At 42.9% G+C, this 21,408-nt stretch overlaps 1 protein-coding gene across 2 annotated transcripts in view; it reads right to left on the bottom strand.

Annotated features, from left to right (window-relative positions):
• dpysl2b (dihydropyrimidinase like 2b) overlaps positions 1-16,885 on the bottom strand; it is a gene marked incomplete at its 5' end in the record, with an annotated part of 30,429 nt that extends 13,544 nt beyond the window's left edge. Inside the window, 4 exons of one of the 2 annotated variants that reach the window (XM_083983734.1) lie at positions 212-396; positions 2,166-2,254; positions 14,194-14,482; positions 16,622-16,652. In XM_083983734.1, the coding sequence (XP_083839860.1) occupies positions 212-396; positions 2,166-2,254; positions 14,194-14,235 (316 nt within the window). Of the gene's footprint in view, positions 1-211; positions 397-2,165; positions 2,255-14,193; positions 14,483-16,621 lie in introns of both variants that reach the window. The other variant, XM_083983733.1, reaches the window with a different exon arrangement.
• Between the last annotated feature and the right edge of the window lie 4,523 nt (positions 16,886-21,408).

Raw genomic sequence — 21,408 nt, 5'->3', positions numbered from 1 at the left:
CAGAGCAGATGGACGGTTTTATATTTTGGCCGCGGCCATGAAGCGGTCTGGCACCCTTCCTGTTCTCATTAAGATATTTTCAATTAAAGCCAATCAGTGAATGGAGGATCACCGTGGGGACAGATGCTGTGCAGACACCACGGTCAGCCTCTCTCTCACAGAGATGAAGAATCAGTGACAGCGTGATCCCTCTATCTGAACTCTCACTCACTGATCATGGTGGTGCCTCCAGCCAGCGCGGCCTTGGTCCCCTGGTAGAAGTCATCCGCTGCGATCATACCTCGATCAGGCATCTGGAAACGGGTGTGCACGTCGATACCGCCCGGCATCAACATGCGGCCATGGGCATCAATGGTTTTTACCCCGCCGGGCACGATGAGGTTCTCCCCAATTTGTCTGAGTAAGAGAATATCATGGATTATAAACAGAGAAGACACAAACATAAAGGGTGATCAAGTGACTTTACAGTTTCATATATTAGCAGAAGTCATTGTTTCCTTTGGTTATGCGGATTTAACTATGTTTTCTTCCCCTGTTTAATTTACAGTCACAAAATACGGAAACTAATGGAACAAAAAATTCAGATAACCTACAGGATAAATTACATGGACATTTATGTTTTTCTTAATTGCATATTACTTAACAAATTGTAATTATCCAGACATAACAGTACTGTAGCAATAATGTAAATTTAGGTAAATTCATGTACAAGCATAAATATAAAAGGTAAATTACACTTAAAGCAGAAGTGAGTGATCCGGTCGTTTTCGCTAATGCTGCGTTCCAGGCAGGCTTTTGAAATCGTAAATTACAGCTTCAAGTCACAACTTACGACTTTGTAGCGTTCCAGGCAACCCACTCGTGTTTTTCCGACCTGTTTTACCGGTGAAAGTCACTATAACGGCCACTCGTAACTTCCGACCGGTGAACTCGTACCAGATCGAACGGGTACCACTTCACGGTCGGAAAAATACGAGTTTCCTTGAACGCACCATAACAGTCCTCGTCGCTACGTCACCACATTCACGGCGTTCCTTGGCTGCACACACAGCCCTGCATGCCGTTCTCTCTCCTCACTGGATAAAAACTGTAGGATACGATAAATGTTTTCTCTTTGGCTCAGAGCAGAGCAGAGGGACTGAGAGACCCGTGTTTCAGTCCAAACACTCTATGTAAGTGATTGCTGTCGGAAGATATAACTATTTAAGACTTATATTAACACAAATATATCACTCACTTCTGCTTTAATACAAATGCCAACATAAGAAAGATACAGATTTCAGTTATAACATCTGGTTAATTTGCAGCCTTTGATTATGCAAAAAGATTCATACAGTTTTCCTGAGAAACATATTGGATTCATGTGCTTTAACAGTTTGAGCCTTTTATCCTAAATGACGTTCAAAATTAGTCATGCTTCCTTTAACTGATGATTCTTGCACTATTTGTACTTTACATCTGTCTTCTTTTATTTATACTGTGATTAGACCACAAGGTATGAGGCACTTGGACACTGGCTGTGGAAACTCCTAATCTTGAATCCGTTGATCCATTGATCTATTATCAGATGATTATTATTATTATTAAAATATATGAAACCCAGTAATGCAGTGTCAAATCTAAACCTACTCACTCATTGTTTTTGGCCACGTTGACCAACTGATGAAGATACAGGAATGTCAAACGTTGGTCTATCTGCCCCTTGTTAAAAATGAAGTGTGCTCCAGACCCTGTCTCTCCCTTGGAAGTTTTTCTGTAATTCCAATTTGCTCCTGATTCAGCTGCTTGCTGCTGAGAGGTGCATGAAGTGCCCAGAATATGGAAATTTAGACATTCATATTTCCATAACAACCAGGAAAACATATCATGCTGAGGAAGACCGTGTAATATGATTAAAAGGGCCAGAAATTAGATTGTCCAACTCAATATTTTGTGGTCTTTACTTAGAGACAGAAAAATTCCAATTTCAATCAATTGTCTATTATTGTGCTGCACTGCAGTATGATGAAGGCGCAGACTGAAATAATTTAAAGTTCATTTTGTGTCAGTGTGAATAAACTACTGTATTACCATGAACACTGTTGTACAAAGAGACATATATACTACTTGCAACAGGAGAGTTTTTACTCAGTTGTTAGCAGCTTGAAGGAAAACTAAGAACTCACTTGATGACTCCATCCTCCATATAGATGTCAGCGCAGAAGGACTGGTCATCGTTCACGATCTTCGCTCCTTTGATCAGGAGACGGTCACTCTGCAAAACCATAGAGAAGATTAGTCACTGCACCTTAAACATATTAAATTTAGTAGAAAAAGCTGTGGGAACCAGACACTGCAGATCTGAACACATCCAGAGCTCTCTGGAGTTTTATGGATGCCTATAAAAATAAGCTTATGAGGGTGAGCATCTGATCTGGCTTGATTGGATGTGGGATTAAGTGCGTTTGATGAAAGACATTTTGGGAAATGTCACATGAAGCGGCGGATTGGCACTCCCGACAAAATGTAAATACTCAGTCTCTAGCCTGGCCTTTTTAGGATGAAGTTTGATAAGGAACACCACACTGATATCGGATTGCTTCAGTTCTCACACAGTGACCTGAGAACACACTGCACACATTCAAAAGTCTCGGTACTCGATAATCTGACACATGGACAGATCTGGAAACGGCTGGTGACACGCAGAACAAAGATCTGTGACATTTGGATCAGTAACAGGTTTATGTGTGGATGTTTCAACCACAACTGTGGAGTTAAAGAAGGACAACAAGATGCAGCCAGAGAGGGCGGACGAGAGGAGAGGAGTCAAATGAGAAGAATAAGAAAATGTGTGATGATCGCTCACACACGATATGACCACAGTCTGAATCACCCTGTAATCCACATCTGGACTTCTTTAAAGCCATCAAACACGTCTATGAACGTGAGTGTCAAGCAATATTTTTCGTAGCATAAATGTGTCTCACTGATACTTAAATGAGCAGACTGAGATCCCAGGGTTATGATACCACTGGCAGGCAGCCAACGTAGCATACAATATAGACAAGAAACAGGGGAAACAGCTAGCTCTTACACTAACAAAATCTGTCTGCCAGCACAGAGCTAACTACTTAGCTTACATGTTGATCTGCAACTTACAGAGACCGTATAAGGTCACTGGTTTGCTGCAAACACTCGTAAAACACATGTGTGTTGTTTTTACACTTTGTAAATGTTAATTAGTTAGTAAGCCAAATTTTGGTTTGGCTGTTTCTTGTCTTTGTACTAAGCTAAGTTGCTTTTGGAAGTATCTACTTTTTGTGGGGGGTTTGTTTTATGTTCTGTGTGACATTTAAATGTTGTAATTTACTTGTTCTGGGGAGGGGGGTTCTGGTGATTTTCAATCCATTAAGATATCTTTCCCACAATGTTTTTGAATTTTTGTATTTCATGGTAATAAAGTTGTATTTGTTTTGTTGAACTATTTGGGGTGTCTTTTTTGTAAAGACATGATAGAAATCTTTTTTACTTGTAATCTTCAATCCATGTTACAAGGATCCTGTGAGTTACAGTAGCCATGATTGAAGGTTGGTAAACTTAAAAAAAAAAGTTTTTGAAAAATGAATGAAAAATGGAGAAAAAAAATGCAGGTCTTCAGTCACTATCAAATTTTAAACAACCATGATCTGCACCAAAATTAAGAGAAGAATTCAGAGACACAACAATGAAGACAGCAGCCGGTCTCCAGACACACCCCTCTGTCCTCCTCATGTTGTGTGAGCTGTTGTAGTAACAGGCACAAGAGGCAACCAATCAGAGCACGGACTGCATAATCAATCATTGATGCCACTTGTCAGTGTGTAAGGGAGGGGGAGTTTCCACCTCTCCACAGCCTCTCAACCCCTGTCCCTCCCCTCCAGTCACCCCAGCAGCCTGGGCCCTCTGTCCAAAAAGGGAGTGGCAGCTCTGGTCACAAGGACTCCAGCATCCCCGGCTAACAAAGGCCGCTCTGTCTGAGCCGCCGCCGCTAGCTGCTGCCGGGCCAGCAGCTCTGGCCCCGAGCACAACTGCCGCTCCGCAGAGGCTCCCAGTCAGAGCCCCGCCCTGCATCAGAACCAGCACATGTACTGTACAACTCCACCGCACTGCAGAACTCAGCCCTTTGAAATCCTACTCAATAGCTTTCAAGGTTCCTGTCTTAATAACCAAAATGCTGGTGGAGAACAAAACAGCTACATTTACATTGAAGGAAAAGCAGGAACAGGTGGAATTAGTTTTTCAGCACATGATGAAGCCTCTGCTTGACACATTTCTTTCTATTTCTGTCCTATGACATTGTAAATTGCACCTTTTTTTCATTTCATTTCATAATCTTTGTCTCTGGTAATATTTAAACATACTCATAATGGATCGAAATCTGATGTCAACGTTATCCACAGTTCAACTCGACCCAATTTAAATAGTGATAGTGTGGCCAGAGATGCAGGTATGCTACACTAGTAGTGGGTAACACAGCCTCAATACAGAGGCCTTGTCTCTAACCTAGTAACCTCACTGCAGGACAGTGATTCCTGACTCAAGTGACATCAGCTGAGGCGGTTTATCAGACTCTGAAGCCACGAAAGGTTTCAAACAACTTTTTCCCCCTTTTCTTTTCTTTTTCTTTGCAGTAGTTGTCCAAAAATACCTGTGAAAAGACAGCAGTCCTGCTCCTTTTCAAGGAATAGCAGGTGATGTAAATAAGAGGTAGGCTAATATCCCTTCAGCTATTCTCAGAAATATAGAGTATAAATTCACTAAATATATTACACCAGTCTGAGCTTAAGTTTTTCCATTGGGGTGTTAAGTTATATTTAACTACTATACAAACAAAATCGTATCTTATCTTATCACAGCTGTAAAGTAATGAGACACATAACACATCTGTATGAAGCCTAATCCTTCTTGCTTTCAGAGGGGAAACTTCTCTTTAACCGCTGATGTATGCAGTGCTGTAGACACACACTTGAGGATTTTCAGCTGACTGCAGCCGAACTTGAAAAATGCTTTGCAGTTGTCATCTGAAAGGTGTGGCGATGCTCTGACAGCGCTGATGGAACTAATGCAAATAGATCATGTGGTAATCTTCGATCTATGCGGAGCAGACTGCTGTGGTGGAGCGACTGGCCCGGCTCCAGCCCACAGCTGGCCTAGCTTTCATCCCAACAACTGCTTTGAAATATTGCCGTTACATCATGTGCCTCATCATGACTGTCATTATCACATTACGTACTGGAGTTCTGCAACGGACTACGGCACTCCGGTCGACGCTCAGACTTTGACACAGACTCAAAGTCGTGCGAGCCAAGACTGGGAGGCAAAATTATCTTTTCAGAAACAATTACTCATTTTCTGAAGTAGGTCTGGTTTAGGGGGTTTACTCTGTGAGGGAGAGGGAGATCATCTTAAAAGGAAAAAAAATCTCAAAGGTGATTTTGGTCCTAAAAGGCTCAATTTCCCACTTTCAGCTGCAGGATACTTTAGAAATAATCGTGAAATTAGTGGAACAGTGACTTGCCTGGAATCCAGACATGGACAGTATAATCATCTAATTGTTGTGGAGCTCACAGGGGTAGGAGAGTGTTTCTGATTGTAGTGGATCTGTGCCAAACATGACAGTGACCTTTTCATCATGGGAACCTCTTACAGCCTCACAAACAGGATGTGGACAAAGCTCAATGGGCTCACTGTTGCTATAGAGCCGTGTTTTTCATTCCGGACTACAAAACTTATCCGCACTAATGTACACGCCATGGCAGTGCCGTGCCATTTGTGGAGCATCGGGGAAGAGGCCGCTGTTATCCAAACAATTTGCACAATGGATCCTTCACCGATTATTCTGTGGAGAAAAATCACTTTGTTTTTCCCCCAAAATCTTTCATCTGTGTTTTGTCAAAGAAAACATCCTGTTTCTTCTACGACATGGGGGGAAGCCCAACGTGGGCGCTGTGAGTGGGTGCATGTCAGACTTTGAGGAAAAATGAGAGTGGAAATGAAGCTGTTTTCTGTCTTATAACAAACAGAGAAAGAAAGAAAAGTGTGGTATATGACGCCAGCTCTGGTATCATGATACTAACTGTGCAGCCATGATACAGTCATTTTTAATAAAATAACATTTGATTTACTTTGTTCTGTTTTGTGAATGTCATTATTGAGTAAAAGCTGATGACTCACTATTCTAATCCATCCACTGTCTACACCGCCTGTCTGTGCAGGGTGCCAGGGGGCTGGAGCCAATCCCAGCTGACATAAGGTGAGGGCTGGGCAGCTCCCCAGTCTATCACAGGGCCGACGTATAGAGACAAAGAACCTCACACAGTCACATTCACACCTACGGATAATTTAGTCACCATGCAATTAACCTAATGTGTACGTCTGTGGGAGGAAATCAGACTACTAGGAGAGAGCACAGGGAGAACACATGAAAGACGTCAGGGCCATGAACCGAGCCCAGAAGCTTTTTGCTGCGAGGCGAATCGACGGTGCAGCTCACTATTCTTGCCCTTAAAAATGAATTATAAACAATAACGCTCAAAAACTGAAAACTGAATGAACACATTCTGTTCAGCCACTTGGGGGCAGCAGAATAAGAGCAACACTGACACTGTTTCACCTTTTAAAATTCATATTCCGAGGTGTTACCAAGCAGTTGCCAGTTTACACATCCAGCGACCAACATCCACTCTCTTTTTAGCTCTGTGTCTGAAATATCAGACTCTGTAGTTCACCAAGTTCACCGCCTGATTAATATTCTGTTGTTTGCTGCTAGGTAGGTCACCTGCAGTGGGATTATCAAAGCTTTTTCTCTGCCTGCAGCAGCTGAAAACATCACTAATGAGAGTGGTGAGGTGTTGTGAGTCACGACAAGCAAAATCAAAACACAAGGAGTCATAATTAAAAGATTAAAAAAGCTCAGAGAGGTGCAGATTAAGGTGCTAATACTCCGTGGGGTCATGATTACAAGTGGCACCTTTCACATTTTATATATTCCTCCACTGGCTGTGTAAAAATACTGGTTATGACAGCTGTAAACAAACATCTTTTTAGCTTTAGTATTAATTCTGAACACTACTTAGCATGAGAGAAACAGACCACTGACAATAGAGTGTGGGAATAACGATTATTCCCCTGTTACATCCAGTCAGATCAATGTGCTGTATCATATGACTCCTGTGAGCTCTCACTATTAAAAACATGTATAAACAAAGCCACAGGACCACAGGTGAAAACCGAAACACTCCACAGAGGAGGAGAAAAAATAAAAGACGGCTGGTAACTGAGAAGACAGAGTGTAGTGAAATAAGAATAAAATCAGCTTGGGCGCTATGAAAACGTCTGCCAGTGTTAGACGTAACCCGGCAACGTGCTGTGTTGTTGTCCAAATGGAAAATATCCCGGGAACATTTGTGAAGTCAGGTGGAGAATGCTGCCAGGTCAGACATTCAGCGCTATGATTTATGCGGGTCCTGTTTTATTGAAAAACCAGCCTGCTACCAAAACCATCTCCGTACATGTTGAAACAACTGCTGTAAAAACACATGTCGACTCTTTTTTTTCTCTAAATGGCGCTTTCACACATTCAAAACAGGAATCATGTATTCCCAAAGGGGAAATAAGTTAACATCCTGGTTACACAGATACACCACAAACTGGTTACAAAATATATATAAACAGTGATTTTTGTGTTATTAGAAAAAAGGGGGATATAAAACAGATCTGTGGCTTTGGGTTGGTATTACCTTCTTCATGTATTTTATTCTGAAAAAATCACCTAAAACTCCACTTGAACATGAGCTTTAAACTATTTTTCACTGTGAAATATTCAACTAAATTCTGTTTTTTATATTGTATTAGACTGAAATATTGACTTGTATAATATTTTAGACTGAAATTTAATCTACATTCTCTCTTTATTTTGAAATCCTCTTAACCTCTGTTTCACAATGAAAAGACTCTCAAGTTCTTTTCACTAATGACCAGTTCCCTGGGGTCTTAAGTGCCTATGAAAAGTTGATATTATTTCTCCCTCTGGCAGAAAAAACCTCCTAAAGTTTTCTTTGTTTCTTTTTCCATTATTAAAATGTCCATTTCATTCTCTCTTTGAATACATTAAACTGTGTCTCAGCTGTGAAAAAATTACTTTAAAATTGTGTCTTTAACTTTGAAAACTCAATAAAATACTATATTTGACTATATTAACTTGAACTACATGGCAGACGGTGAAAAATCCTCTCTTGTCATCTGCAATGTGAAAAAGTCAATGAAACTTTCCTCTTGACACCAGGGAAATCCCTTTAATTCTAGCTCTGACTTTTGAATACTGATTTAAATTCTGTGTGAAGCCACTCACTGACCTCTCACTGCAGGCTGCTGAGGACATGGTGCAGCTGGAGGCACCACGGTCCTGTTACAGACTGTTTTACTCAACACTGTTCTCCTTTGTTCAGGTGCTGATTCATGAAAAAAGTTCCGTTTCTACACAAACACAGACAAACACACACATACACACACACACACACTGCATATTTTCTGACTTCTGGCTTTATGAATGGGAGGGGGGGGGGGGGTTGGGATGATACTGAGTGTGAACGAAGCTGAGCCAATGGGTGGTGATTTGGACGCCAGCAGGCTGTGTGTGTGATGTGTGAACAGACAGCGCCCCGGGCTGCTGTGCACAGTGAGGTAACAGCACGAAAGAGCTGCAACGACCTTAACAGTCAGTACACACACAGACGCACACACACACACACACACACTGAGCTGCCACCAGGGACAACTACTGTACTATAGGTATACTAACAGGCTGCCTAATGATCTCTCATCCTCTGAGGATTGTAGTGACAGAGACTTTAATCCAGGATGGTCTTATTATAGCCTCACTCTATTTTTACCGTCCTTTAACTTTGTACATTGGGCATTGATTTTACCAAAACATCAACTTTGTTCTCGTTGCTGCAAAACATGTGAAGACAAGCTGCTCCTTCTGAGGAGAAAAAATAACTCAATGCACTGAGATAAACTTTTTTGACAACATTTGTCATAATTAATAATTCATTAGGCCAATATCAAAGCAAAAGTTCCTTCATCTCAAATGTGAGGATTGCCTGTGTTTTACATCACGCTGCAGATAATTTCATGATGTGTTTACAGTGTTAAAAATATGCCAGAAAAATCCCCATCACATGTTTCCAGAGTCCAAAGTGACATCAACGGTTAATTGTGTCCAACCACTGGGTCAGAAGACAAAGATATTCATTTTTGCAATGATAGAAAACATAGTAGAATCAGGAAATTTACAACATTTCAAGCTACAACCAGACAGTGTTTGGCTCTTTTTGGTTTAAAGGGATATTTCAACATTTTGGCAAATTGGCCCATTGCCATAATCCCTATAGTTTTAGGAGTAGGTTTGTAACCTTTAATTGTCAATGCAAGCTATCTTTAGAACGGCGGATCAGAGCTGCGAGCTGCTCAGAGCTACGCTATCGAGGCAAGTTGTGTCCACGAGAGCGTTTTGGAGTTGTTGGATTGTGTATTTGATGAGTTTGATGAGGGAAACCAAGAAGTCCCATTAGCCTCCATCGCGTAGCTCTGAGCAGCTTGCGGCTCTGCGCCACTGTTCTTAAAATAGCTTGCACTGACAATTACGTAAAGGTAACGAACCTACTCCTTAAACTATAGAGATTATGGCAATGGGCCAATTTGCGAAAATGTTGGACTATCTCTTTAAATGACGAATAAGTGATGACAACTGGACAAACATTTTGGGAGGTTTGAACTCTTTGAAGACCATGACAACTCTGGGTGAGCGAGGTGTAGTGATCATTAGTTTCAGACCTACTTGCTCTCTTGTTAAAACTATGCTGTGGCTGAGCTGCATGAATCAGAGCCACAGAGATTCCAGGTGGTGAACTTGTGGAGGATCATTCATATTTGATGAGAGCTGCCTTAAGTACGTCTCCATCTGCCCGGGGACAGACCAGTCAGCCCCTAATGTTGTGTGTGTGTGAACATCGCAGACCATCCTTAACAAATGAGGAAAAAAATCGAATGAGTCAATTCTGCGCTATGTTATCAATCTAAACTCATAATTTGATTGGTCCATATGAAAACCCCTAGGAACACACAGGGCTTCCTTGTCAGTGCTGCAGCCTGTTCTGTTTAATTTTGATTCAATTTAGCCTCATTCATTTCCTCTACAGCTTCTGTTTGGTTTGTTAAACACATCCACCCCTTCACACCGACTCCTGCTCCACGAGGAGGCGCAGCGGGCTCCAGTGAGGTGGGTGTCTGTTACCTGAAGCTCACAGGGGTCGAGACCCAGGAGCCTAAACAAATAAAACCCATTAACTGACTGGAATACCTGTTCCTGTTCAGCAGCCACAGCCTCATACAGCACATTCATCATACTCCCCTCATCCCTGATATGATTGTGTACTAGTGCATGACTGGGATGCTGTGTGAGCAGAGCATGTAGATCCTAAATTCTCAAGAATAAAAAGAAAAAAAGAAATCTGGTTTAGAAAGAAGGCAATTGTGTCTCTGACCTGCTTTTCCTTCCACGCACCGTTCAGGAATAGGCAGTCTATCCATTTAGGTCTGACTTAATCGCTGTTGGGACTACAACTCCAACTAATCCTCTGATCTCTCCTCCGACTGGGTGCTGCATCGCCAGCTCTCCCGAGTCAGAGCCAGAGTTCAGAGGAAAATGAGAGGTCGCACAGATCAATACAGTCCAAAAATACAATTTGAAATTATCGTCACGACACTCTCTTGAATTGATGAGATGTGTAGTCTTTGAAGCGTGAAAGAATCGAGCTCTGGACTCCTGGTCCACAGAGCTAAAGATCACAGCTACAAATGACATGCTGTGTCCAACCAACAGTCCAAAACCAATTTACAAGAAAGAAAAGAAGCAAATCCTTAAAGCTGGAGCTGGAGTGTTTGGAATTCTTTTTGCATAGCTAAGCTTCTTAAACCAATTGTCAGAATTGTCAATTGATTTTCTATCCATCAACTAGTCAATCGATCAACCTTTCATCCTTTCAAGCAGAAATGCTCCGTAACGACGTCTGTCCTGTCTGAGTTGTTGGTCCCGTCAGTTATACTGTAGTTGACTCTGACCACTGTCTGCTTCCACAAGCTGCAGGATGGATGGAAGTTGAGGTCTCTTCTCATAAAGTCTGAATAAGAATGAATGGATTTCAGAGACAAGGCCTCTCATCCTACCTATACCCAACCCCACCCACATCATGCTAGTGTCCTGATAGCGTCTTTGTCATGACCGCATCAAAGTGAGGAGGTTTTCCGTAAGTAATTCAAACTGAGGTGACTCAAATATTGACATCAGACACTTCACACAAGAAGCTCTGGCTCCAGAGCCATCCAACTCCTTGGGGCCCCTGAGCCTCCTCCCGGCAGACCCCTTACATCAGTGGTTCTCAACCTTTTTTGAACAAACGCCCCCCTGACCATACCATGATCCTATGACTGCCCCCCCCCCCCCCCCCCCCCAAAAAAAAAAAACAATTTGTTACAAAACTTGTTTTCTACACTTATCTGTTACTTTATTTATATTTCACTGCTTTTGTGAAGCTAAGACTCTGGTAAACATATTTCAAGCACCAAAACAGTTCGTCCTCATGACTGAAGGTGTGTTTTCACAAGGGATTTGAAAATTTTCAAAAATCGGACTTCAAATTTCCAGAATTTGGCCCAAATTATTTATTTTTACAGTTCTCTAGAACAAAAATGGCCTGTAATGATGGTAATGATGAGGGAGCTGTCCATGTCCATGGTTTGTTACTTAACCAAAAGTCTCTTGACACATCAAACAAAGAAAACTATGGACTATGGAAGTTTTAATGCTCAAAATACAAACGATATCATGAGGTGAACCCTATGTTGCGGTAAAAAAAAAAAAAGAAAAAAAAAGATTGTTGATTCGGTGGAAACCTAGCTTTACAGGCAGGGGTGGTTATGCGGGGGTATACTTGACGACCCAGGTATTGTTACATCTGCAAGTACTACTTTAAAAAGGTGAATTTAATGGAAAAAATGTAGAAAATGGCCTCCAACCTCAGGGTGTGGATGTTAGGGGGGACAGGGGCCCCTGGGGGTATTGATCCGGCCCTGCTGCAACTACACAGCGGTTCAATTTTTTTTTTTTTTTTTTTTCAGTTCGCAAACTCAGTGTCAGTCTTTATGATATTTCCCCCCTCTATTAAATATGAAAGGAGGGTGAAAATCACAGGAGATGACCTGTTCTAATGATACAAGTCAGAGGTCCTTAGATCTGTGTTTCTCTTCTATAATGCACATCTTGGAGGCGACGATTTACGGGCATCCCTCAACAAACGGGGGTTTGTGCAAGACGCAACATCATTCAATCTGAACGACCCCACAGGCACGCTGTAACTATTAAGGTGGCGGCCAAAAGTCACTTTAGATCGGCAGGAAAACCCTGTCGGGTAAAGTCGGGCGGACATGTGCGTGTGCTTCACCTGTAAAGACGGCGCCGCTTAAAAAAAAAAAAAAAAAAAAAAAAGGACGGCGCACCTGCTCCTGCAGTAACGGGCTGTAAGAGGAGCTCTGCTGAACCTCTCTCTTCATCCTGTAGCCTACACTAATGGCTGTACTTGGTATTAAAAAAATCCATCCGACTTCATTCAGTACAGGTAAACTAGGCTATACTGTACAAACAAAGACGTGTGTGTGTCAATTAAGTCAGACCGTCTGACGCAGCGCTCCTGTAGTGCGCACTATGGTTGGTTTGACATGTGTGCGGGAATTTCCCGCATTATGAGTGTTAGATTTGAGGGTTAAATCAGTTGAAAAATAGGTTATTTATGTCAGTTATTTGCACTTAAAAAGTTGATAAAACATTAAATTTTAAAAAGTAGAGCTCAAATGAACTTTGTAGGAGCCAAGTTGTGGCGCCCCCCATTTTTGCCTGAGCGCCCTCCTCTCAGCCCTCACGCTCCCAGCGCCCCCCACAAAGTTCAGAACGCCCCCTGGGGGGCGGTACCGCCCCCGTTGAGAAACCCTACCTTACATAATGAGTATAAAACAACAAATCACTTCGTTTTATCTGCAGCAAAGCACTTAGAAAGCCAGGGAAAAAAGCATGAAACACATTTAAGATCTGCATAAAAAGAAGCACTCAGCTTCATCCACGCTGTGTCGGAGCCAGGCTGCACATTTTTAACCCAATTATTTCACTTTACCGGCAAGACAGTGACCTCCTTCCTGATCAGCTCTGCCTATATATGCATCTTCCCTTCATTACACAGCTGAGAGAGAAAACATGGAAGGAAATGGGACCCACTGTCCCCTCCCTTCCCCTGGCTCCCCTCCCTTCCCCTCCCTATTCTCTACTTTCCATTGAACCACCTCCACCATCCCTGCAGCTCCGCTATGAATCCAGGGGGAAACAATCTGCCCCCACGGTGACACAGTCAAAGTGTCCTTTAATGTTTCTGCACCTTTTGAAAAATAAAAACGCAACAAATCGGAGAGTCTTTTTTCTTTCCACTGTGAAAGGAGAGAGAAGGGAGAAGGGGGCCGGCTACTGAGCGTTACAGCGGATGCAGGGAAGCATTTGCCCCACCAGTTGGTGTGCATTGATACCCGGCCACCAGACACTCCGCCTAACAAAGACCACCGGCGTGAAATCTCCACTGTCATGCATGCCACGGACAAAGGAGCGGTTGTAGGACTGAGTGTGGATCTGCAGCAGACATAAATATTTAAAGCTGGAGAGGGAGCTCGGTTAATTTTGGGATGAGCACTTGTCGCAAAGATGCTGCAAAAAAAAAAAAAAATCACATTTTTTTTTATAGCCTCACCACACCATCGGGAGGGGAGGGGGCTGGCCTCCGAGATTTATCGATCCTATAGCTATAACATGCGCCCAGTCTCCAGTGGATTTGGATTTGACTAAACAACCGATGTGCATCTGCAAAATGCATTTAAGAAGAGAGAAACTCATGCGGTCATATCCTCCAGCTCAGACATGTCGGAGGAGCGGCAGCGGCGCAGGGACCATGCCGCCCCGGTGACATCCTGCACCCACACCCGCAGGCCCGCACCACCCGAAGCCCGCGGACTCTGGACCCGGACCCACTCGCAACTATAGGCTACACGAGCACTAAAAACAACCCCCCCAACACTCACTGTGATGCGGGGGATGTTCTTCTTGCCCTGGTAGCCAGACATCTTTCACCGGTTGGTTCGTCTTGCGCCGCGCCGTGGACCGCTATCAATGCAACGGGATGTGCGGGGACGGGGGGTGGGGATTTTACTGGCTGGTTGAAACGAGGATGATGATGATGGTGGTGGTGATGATGAAGAAGAAGGGCCAGCTGATCCCGCGGGGAAAGCGAAGAATCAAACTATCTCTCAAACTCCAGATCGCTGTCCTGGCTGCGCCTCCCGGACTCTCCGCCGATGCACCAAACCTTTCCTTCCCAGACGGAGTCAGACAAGAGGGGAGGGAGGAGGGACCACTCGTGAGCCTCTTCCCCATAAAAGAACCGCACGGAGCATGCGCAGAGCCTCGCCCTGCTCCCATTGACAGGAGAGAGCCACTAATGCCATCAATTGCTCTCTTTGGATTAGTGAAGGCAGGGCGCACCGGCTGAACAAATGAAGAAACACCCAGCAGCCATCTTAACTCCACTCACTCACTTTATCTGCTGCCTCTCAAAACACCTGATGTTTATTCCCCCAGAGCCAAAGTCAAAACCTCAGTCAGTCCTGGCCCTGATAAACTTCTTTCAGCCATTTTCATCAGCCAGTCTGGTCTCAGAGGTCCCAAGGTTTTCAAGATGTGACCAGACACAATGAGTGAGCAGTGTGTGGGGATGATGGGATTTATATTTCTCATACTTTGATGTATTTTAATGTTGTTGTTTTTTTGTTGTTAATAAAACCAACAGTGTTTTTATTGCACTACAGAGGCCAGCTACCTATATGAGGCCTGTATGTGTGTGCTCTGTGTACAATAACACAATGGATGCCCTGATTCCTGCACACAAGAGAAATAATTAACTTCAGAGTGAATTTAAAATCCTCATGATTAATGGATTTGAAGTTTTGTCTAATAGCAGCAGATTATGTAGGTTACCTCAATATTTGTTTCTCTTTTGCATATTTTCTTGCAGGCTAATTGTGTTATATACACCATTCAATGTTTATCTGTGGCCCGCTACTTCTTAATGTGAAAAGTAGCACAAGTGCAGATAATAAATGATGTTGCAGTCAGTGATCTCAGCTACAGAGCCATAGAAGTTCAGCTTTAACCCTCAGATTTGTACTAATACTCTTATATATATATGGGTATATGCATTGAATATTTCCCTGACGTAGGCTACAAAGTTATATACTTTAAGTCGTTAATGAGTTAAGGCGTGGCTCTTGCTGTAACCTTAAATAAAACATCATCATTTACTGTCTTGTATTATTAATCTGTAGAAGTATAGGAGCAGAGATACAAATACCTGAAGGTTGTACTAATGTTGTACATTGTATGAGTAGCCTATAATGTGCTTTTACTTTCCGCCACTGCAGTCTACTCGTTAGCTTAATTTCTTTATCATACATGACCCTAAGACATTAGATAGCATTTAAACATCCCATCATTTGATCGTATCTGTTTCAATATTGATATACAAGAACAAATCAGTTAATTCCATGTGTATCAGGGAAGAAGAGAGTGAGTGCCATAGTTGTCGGGCAGAGGAGGTAAGTGAGGAGTGGATCGTGTGGCTAATGTTTCCAATCAATATGTAACGCGATACCAGGGGCCAACACCACTACAAAAAGCTTTTACCAGCATCCTGTGTGCTTAAATATTAAGCAAAGGATGCTCTGGTGCCTCGGTTTAGAACCCAGCTGTAAAAAAAAAAAAAAAGCTGGACAATGGCATAAACCAGCAGGAGAAAAAAAAGTTGTCAAATTTTCCTGCAAGTCATGCAAGTGCAAGAGCTGCCATCTCCTGTCCATCAGCTCCCCACCCTCAGCTCTGAGCATGGTAATGCTGCACCCATGCATTACATCATATAGAAGCATCCAACCTTGTGTTTTCACATGTGTGTGTGTGTGTGTGTCTGGTTTATGACCGGGCCTGTGTGGATGGATGAATGGATGACATATGCCTCACTGCAGGTTTTTCCTCATTCAGACCTGTTATTGCTGATTTGGCAGGTGTTTAATGCTTTGCTCGAGGACACTTCAGCAGCTCACTGACACATATGCAGCACGTAGCCATCTGTTTGCAGCAGGAGGAAAAAAAATCAACACTTCTCAGGCCTATAGGTAACGGACAGGAGCCACTCCCTCTGGCAGCTCTGCATGATGGGGCCCCTCCATCCATGGACTCTTTTACATCACAGTGCTTTCTGGGAAATGTAGTCATGGCAAGTTGTCTGCTATACACAGGGCTGTAAGCTTACACAAACTTAAATGAGCGGCGCAGGTTTGTGCAATGCAATCTCATTGCTGGATGACAGATGTTAGAGATGGAGAGAGACAGACTGACAAGGAGGGGTGTAAATAGAAAGGCTACGCAGCAGGCATGCATGCACAAATACAAGATAATTACCCTCTTATCATCCAGATTCTGTAGAGCTTCTTTTCCCGTGCTCTCCCTTATCTCCACCCTCGGTTGGGAGATGTCGGTCTGCCGGTCAATGACTGGCCGGTCAGTCTTACCCCTGCACACCGAGAGTGCATCAAAGTCCAGCGTCTTGCTGTCCGACGAGCCCTCCACCGGGCAGAACATGCCACAGAATTTCTGCCTGGGCCTGCCGGGGCTGTCAGAGCCCATGCTCTTGAAGAAGGCTGGCACTTCCCCGGTGGTCGACATGCCTATCGCAGGCGGGGAGGGAGCTGTAAAAGGTTTTCTCGGGGTGTAGCTGCACAGATGCTCAGTGTGGGTTTTTTTCCCCCCTTCTTCTTCTTCAGCTCCGCGCGCCCTGGACAGCCACCGCCTTTGCCGGTTCTCAAGCGCAGGTGGTCGCACTGTGACAAAAGCGCAAACAAAAAAAAAAAAAAAAGGAAAATCTGTAAGGGCTAATGCTGCATGAAAACACTCCCACTGTCGAGAGAGAGAATGCACTGTAAAATGTGCGAGATGTTGTCTGATGTCAGGTCTGCGATATGAGAGAATCCTCCTCCTGTGTCCCTGCTCTATGATCAGCAAACACTTTTGAATTGCTTACTCATGAGTCTATATTAGCTCCTATAGCCTATTCAGCCAAATATCACTGTGCCAGCCAGATATAAGTCAGCATATGAGCGAGAGACCTAGACCTTCGCTGTGTCAAAACAAAGATCCAATGGGCTGTGAGGAGAAGGATGGTTCCCGATGAGGGATTACCTGTAGCCTGTGTGAACCCGTCCAGAGACTGGTGGTGTCAGGAGCGCATCAGCTCTGACTGTCCGGAAGTGATCGGTCCTTTTCTATAGTCCAAAGTAAAGACTTGTTGTCCAGAGCTCCAACGCATCAGGGTCCGGTGACCTGCCCGCCACAGAGCTTCAAGGCTGTGTGTAATCTAATAACTTCGGCATGTCGTGTCTGCAGCCTGTGTGTGTGTTTGTGTGTTTGTGTGTCTGTGTGTCAGGGCGTTGCTGGCACAAGTTTGGGGTCAAGAGGCAATCAGCACCACGGAGAGTTCCACAAAGTCACACCCAGTCCAACAATGAAGGGCGCTGTCCCTTCAGCACCACACCCTCTGCTCCCACACTCACATACTGCACATTCATGTTCCATACTTAGTTTGGTTTGAACTATTCAGTGCCAGCTGCCTGGCATGAATAACAGTCCAGATCACGAAGGTGTAAGTAATCACAAGGAGATGGTTTGGGAACAACATGGGTTTATATTATCTTATTTGCAGTGGCATTTTTATATAGCCTAAAGAAATATTTTTAGTTCATTACCCATCCATGTTGGCCTTTATTTTAGTTAAGTTTTTAGTATCTCTTGTCCCTTGGTATGAAATGTGCTATATAAATAAAGCTGCCTTGCCTTGCCTTGTAAATCATTAAAGCCACTGGAAACTTGGCTTCTACATATCGACCATCTTGATAATAATAGATCAAAGTTTTTAAAAATACATGTTTAGTAATTATTTATTGAAGAGTTAGACATTGAAGAGCTCAGCTAATTCAGGAGCAGTGGGGTTTGATCAGGTTTGACTACATGACATCACACTTTGCCAATGAAGCCCCGCCCACTTCAAAACAGCAATGAGCATACAGAATTATAAAGTGTTCTAACTTGGGCAGAAAGGTATTCTTCATTGTCAGGGCAAAATGGTCAAAGAGAAACATTGATAGAGAAAAATCAGTTTCGTGGTCTGTATTTCTCAGTTTCTTCTGTTCACTTGCAAAAAGAGTTGATGAACTGAATTTACTGCAGATACACTGCAGAACTCCTGAAGGTGAGCAGCTGAACAAAGCAAGTTATCCTAGTGGAGAATATAAAACATTGAGATTTTTAATAACCTGGCAATAACTTGTTCTTATGAATGGCATGATTATAAGGCACTATAAATGATATATTAAAGCCATTTATTACAACTTACAAAGACATTATGATTTGTAACAATGCTACTATTTTATTTTAATGACTGTATATAAACTTAATGAAAACAATAAGTGGATATGTGCGGTATCACACCACTCTATTGATTCCCAAACTGAAATGTCTTAGCAGCCATGTAAGACAAGTTAAGATACAAAACATGAAGATACTATAAAGCACTACTGTATATGAAGCACTATAAAGCAGAAAAGTTGTTTTTTTGGAGTTTGACCGACCTGGGAATAAGGGGCACACAATATTTATTTTCACCATTACTACAAGATTTTATTTTATAAAGTGTGTCTCTAACAAATCCCCACATTTTTTGGGAAATACAAATCACTAGGGCCTATTTATATCGCCACCTATATAGTTATCAGTATAGTAGTTCAAGTCCTTACAATCCAGTAGTATAATCCTCAATACACCCACTTTAATCCTGATATTGATTGTCCCTTCTGCAAAACCCTGCACTGTAAAAGTCTGTTTACACCAGTGTGTTTAGACTTTGCAAACTCAACTCTTTTTATTGTCTGTTCCCACAGGATTAAATGCATTTGATGCGTTTTACTCTGATGTTGCAGAATAATGCCCCTACTGTACATTGATCTGCAGCAGCCACAATCCCACAGATTTATACTGTCCTAAATAATGGATGTAAGTCAAGTAAAGAAAGGGGTTATTACAGCTTTTTTTCTTGATGTGCATGTCTGTGTCTTCAACTGCAAATCCAACCTTAAAGCTTTCATAAAGCTTGTCAGTCTTACTTCCTCTGAAACATCACTTGAACGTTTGTTTATAACGACCTTCGAGTCGTCAAGCACACGCTGTAAGCACATCATCAGTGCTCTGTATAAAAAAATACGATAGGCTAATATCTCAACATGCATCATGAATGTGGTACTGGAATCTTATTCCTTTTAAATGTTTCTTTACTTTTAAATATCCTATCCAAAGTTTCATGTGGTGTTAGAATAACATGTTACCACGAACTGATTGATTTAAATCTTTGACAACAGGAAAATCAACTGCCCTGTTAACATTCACCTTCATGAACGACGTATTACTCAGAGTTCAGAAATTAGACTGTCAACTTAGGCAATTGACATCTACATTAATTATGCCTTGTAATGGACATTCTTTCATTCACAATTGAGCTTTGCACAGGATGGACGCCTGTGAGGTATAAATAAATCAGTGCTGCATGGTGATCAATAAGAACAGGGAGCAACAGCATGCTCTAACACACATAGTTAACTCCTGACTCATGATATAACAGACAAAAGCTCTTGCACAAGTGGCCATGGAAAACATTTAAACACTGACGCCATGTCAACCCAGTTTCCATAACAACGTGGTGGGCAGCAAATGGCTTTGCCGCTACTATTTCCTCTCCCAGAGGACTGTGAGGGCCGCTGCATGTGCGTTTGCATGTGTGGGTGGGTGGTCAAGTCTGCAGGAGAGGGCCGACAAAGTCTGCTGTCTGAATGTCAGAGGTGGATCCTGAATGGTGAGAATGTGGAAGGTACAGCCACACCCAAAGGCCCACACAGTCCACTGGCAGCCCCTATGCCCCCGGCCCCACTTCTTGCTGAATTGTCTTTTCACAAAACAAAACAAACATCCCCTGCTGAGGGCAGAGACAGGGGGGGGGGGGGGGGGGGGGGGGGTGTTAGATAATTAGAAGGGAAAGTTGGCTGCATGCCCAATAAACAGTTGGAAGAGACATAGGGGGGAGTGGTCTGGTCTCTGGACAGGAAGGGCACGGTCCTGGCATCCAGGAACAGATGTAGGACAAGTAGTCGGATCAGCAGTATGTGTGGATTCTCTAATCGGCTGCTCTTCCTCCTCAAATCATCGGCTACAGAAGCTGTTTGTTGGATTAGATTATTAACTCTGTGCAACTCAGATTACGCGGTGGTGAGAGGCCAGTTTAAAGGAGACATATTCTGCCCCCTTTCCACAAATTAAAATAGTTCCCAGGTGTCTTAAAGACATATCTGTGACATGCTTTGGTCAAAATACCCCAAGGATCAAACATCACAGCTCTTTTCATACTCTCAAAACAGCCCTGTTCAGAACGGCTGGTTTCAGTGCCTGTCCCTTTAAATGCAAATGAACCACTGCTTGCCCCACCCCACCCCTTCTACCAGTCCCAGGTAGGGGTGGTATTATGCAAATTTGAATCCTAGTTAGATCACTGAAAGACAACTGAGGGAACAGCTCTTAAAACCACCTGGATTTCAACCTAGTGAGTCTGCACATTACAGATTTTTTTGTCAATTCACACATTTTGGGGGCCGGAAGGCAAGACAAACACCCAAATAGGCTATATGTTAAAGAGCCTTCAAAAAGTGATATTTCCATAATATATCCCCTTTAATAGTATATAACCGTGTATCACCAATTTGGTGGATTCTACAGGAAAACAGATCCAAATATGTTAGAGAGTGAAATCAGTCAGCAGACATTATGAAACTAATGCTCAAGTTTCAAAAGAAACCAAAACCAAGAAAAGTGAAAGTTTGCTTCCTCATATTTCTCCCCAACCACAGACAGATGGACCTGCTTAGGGCCCTGGGGCAAACTTGAGACGTGGCCCCCCACTGAACTGTCTGAACTTGCTGTTTTAACGGCCATGTCTGCATTCCAAAGTGGGTTTCCAACCTCAATAAGACTATACTGGCTAGATAAAAGTTTACAATCATCCGCCCATCATGATGTTATTTGTTATTACTCTCATGAATACTGAATATTTATGGGTCAGCATTTTGAACTCTCCGCAATCCGTCCACAGTAGG

This window comes from Trachurus trachurus (genome assembly GCF_905171665.1).
Source record: "Trachurus trachurus genome assembly, chromosome: 12".
Classification (NCBI taxonomy): Eukaryota; Metazoa; Chordata; class Actinopteri; order Carangiformes; family Carangidae; genus Trachurus; species Trachurus trachurus.
The sequence above is the reverse complement of the archived record's forward strand: the minus strand, read 5'-3'. Positions and strand labels throughout refer to the sequence as shown.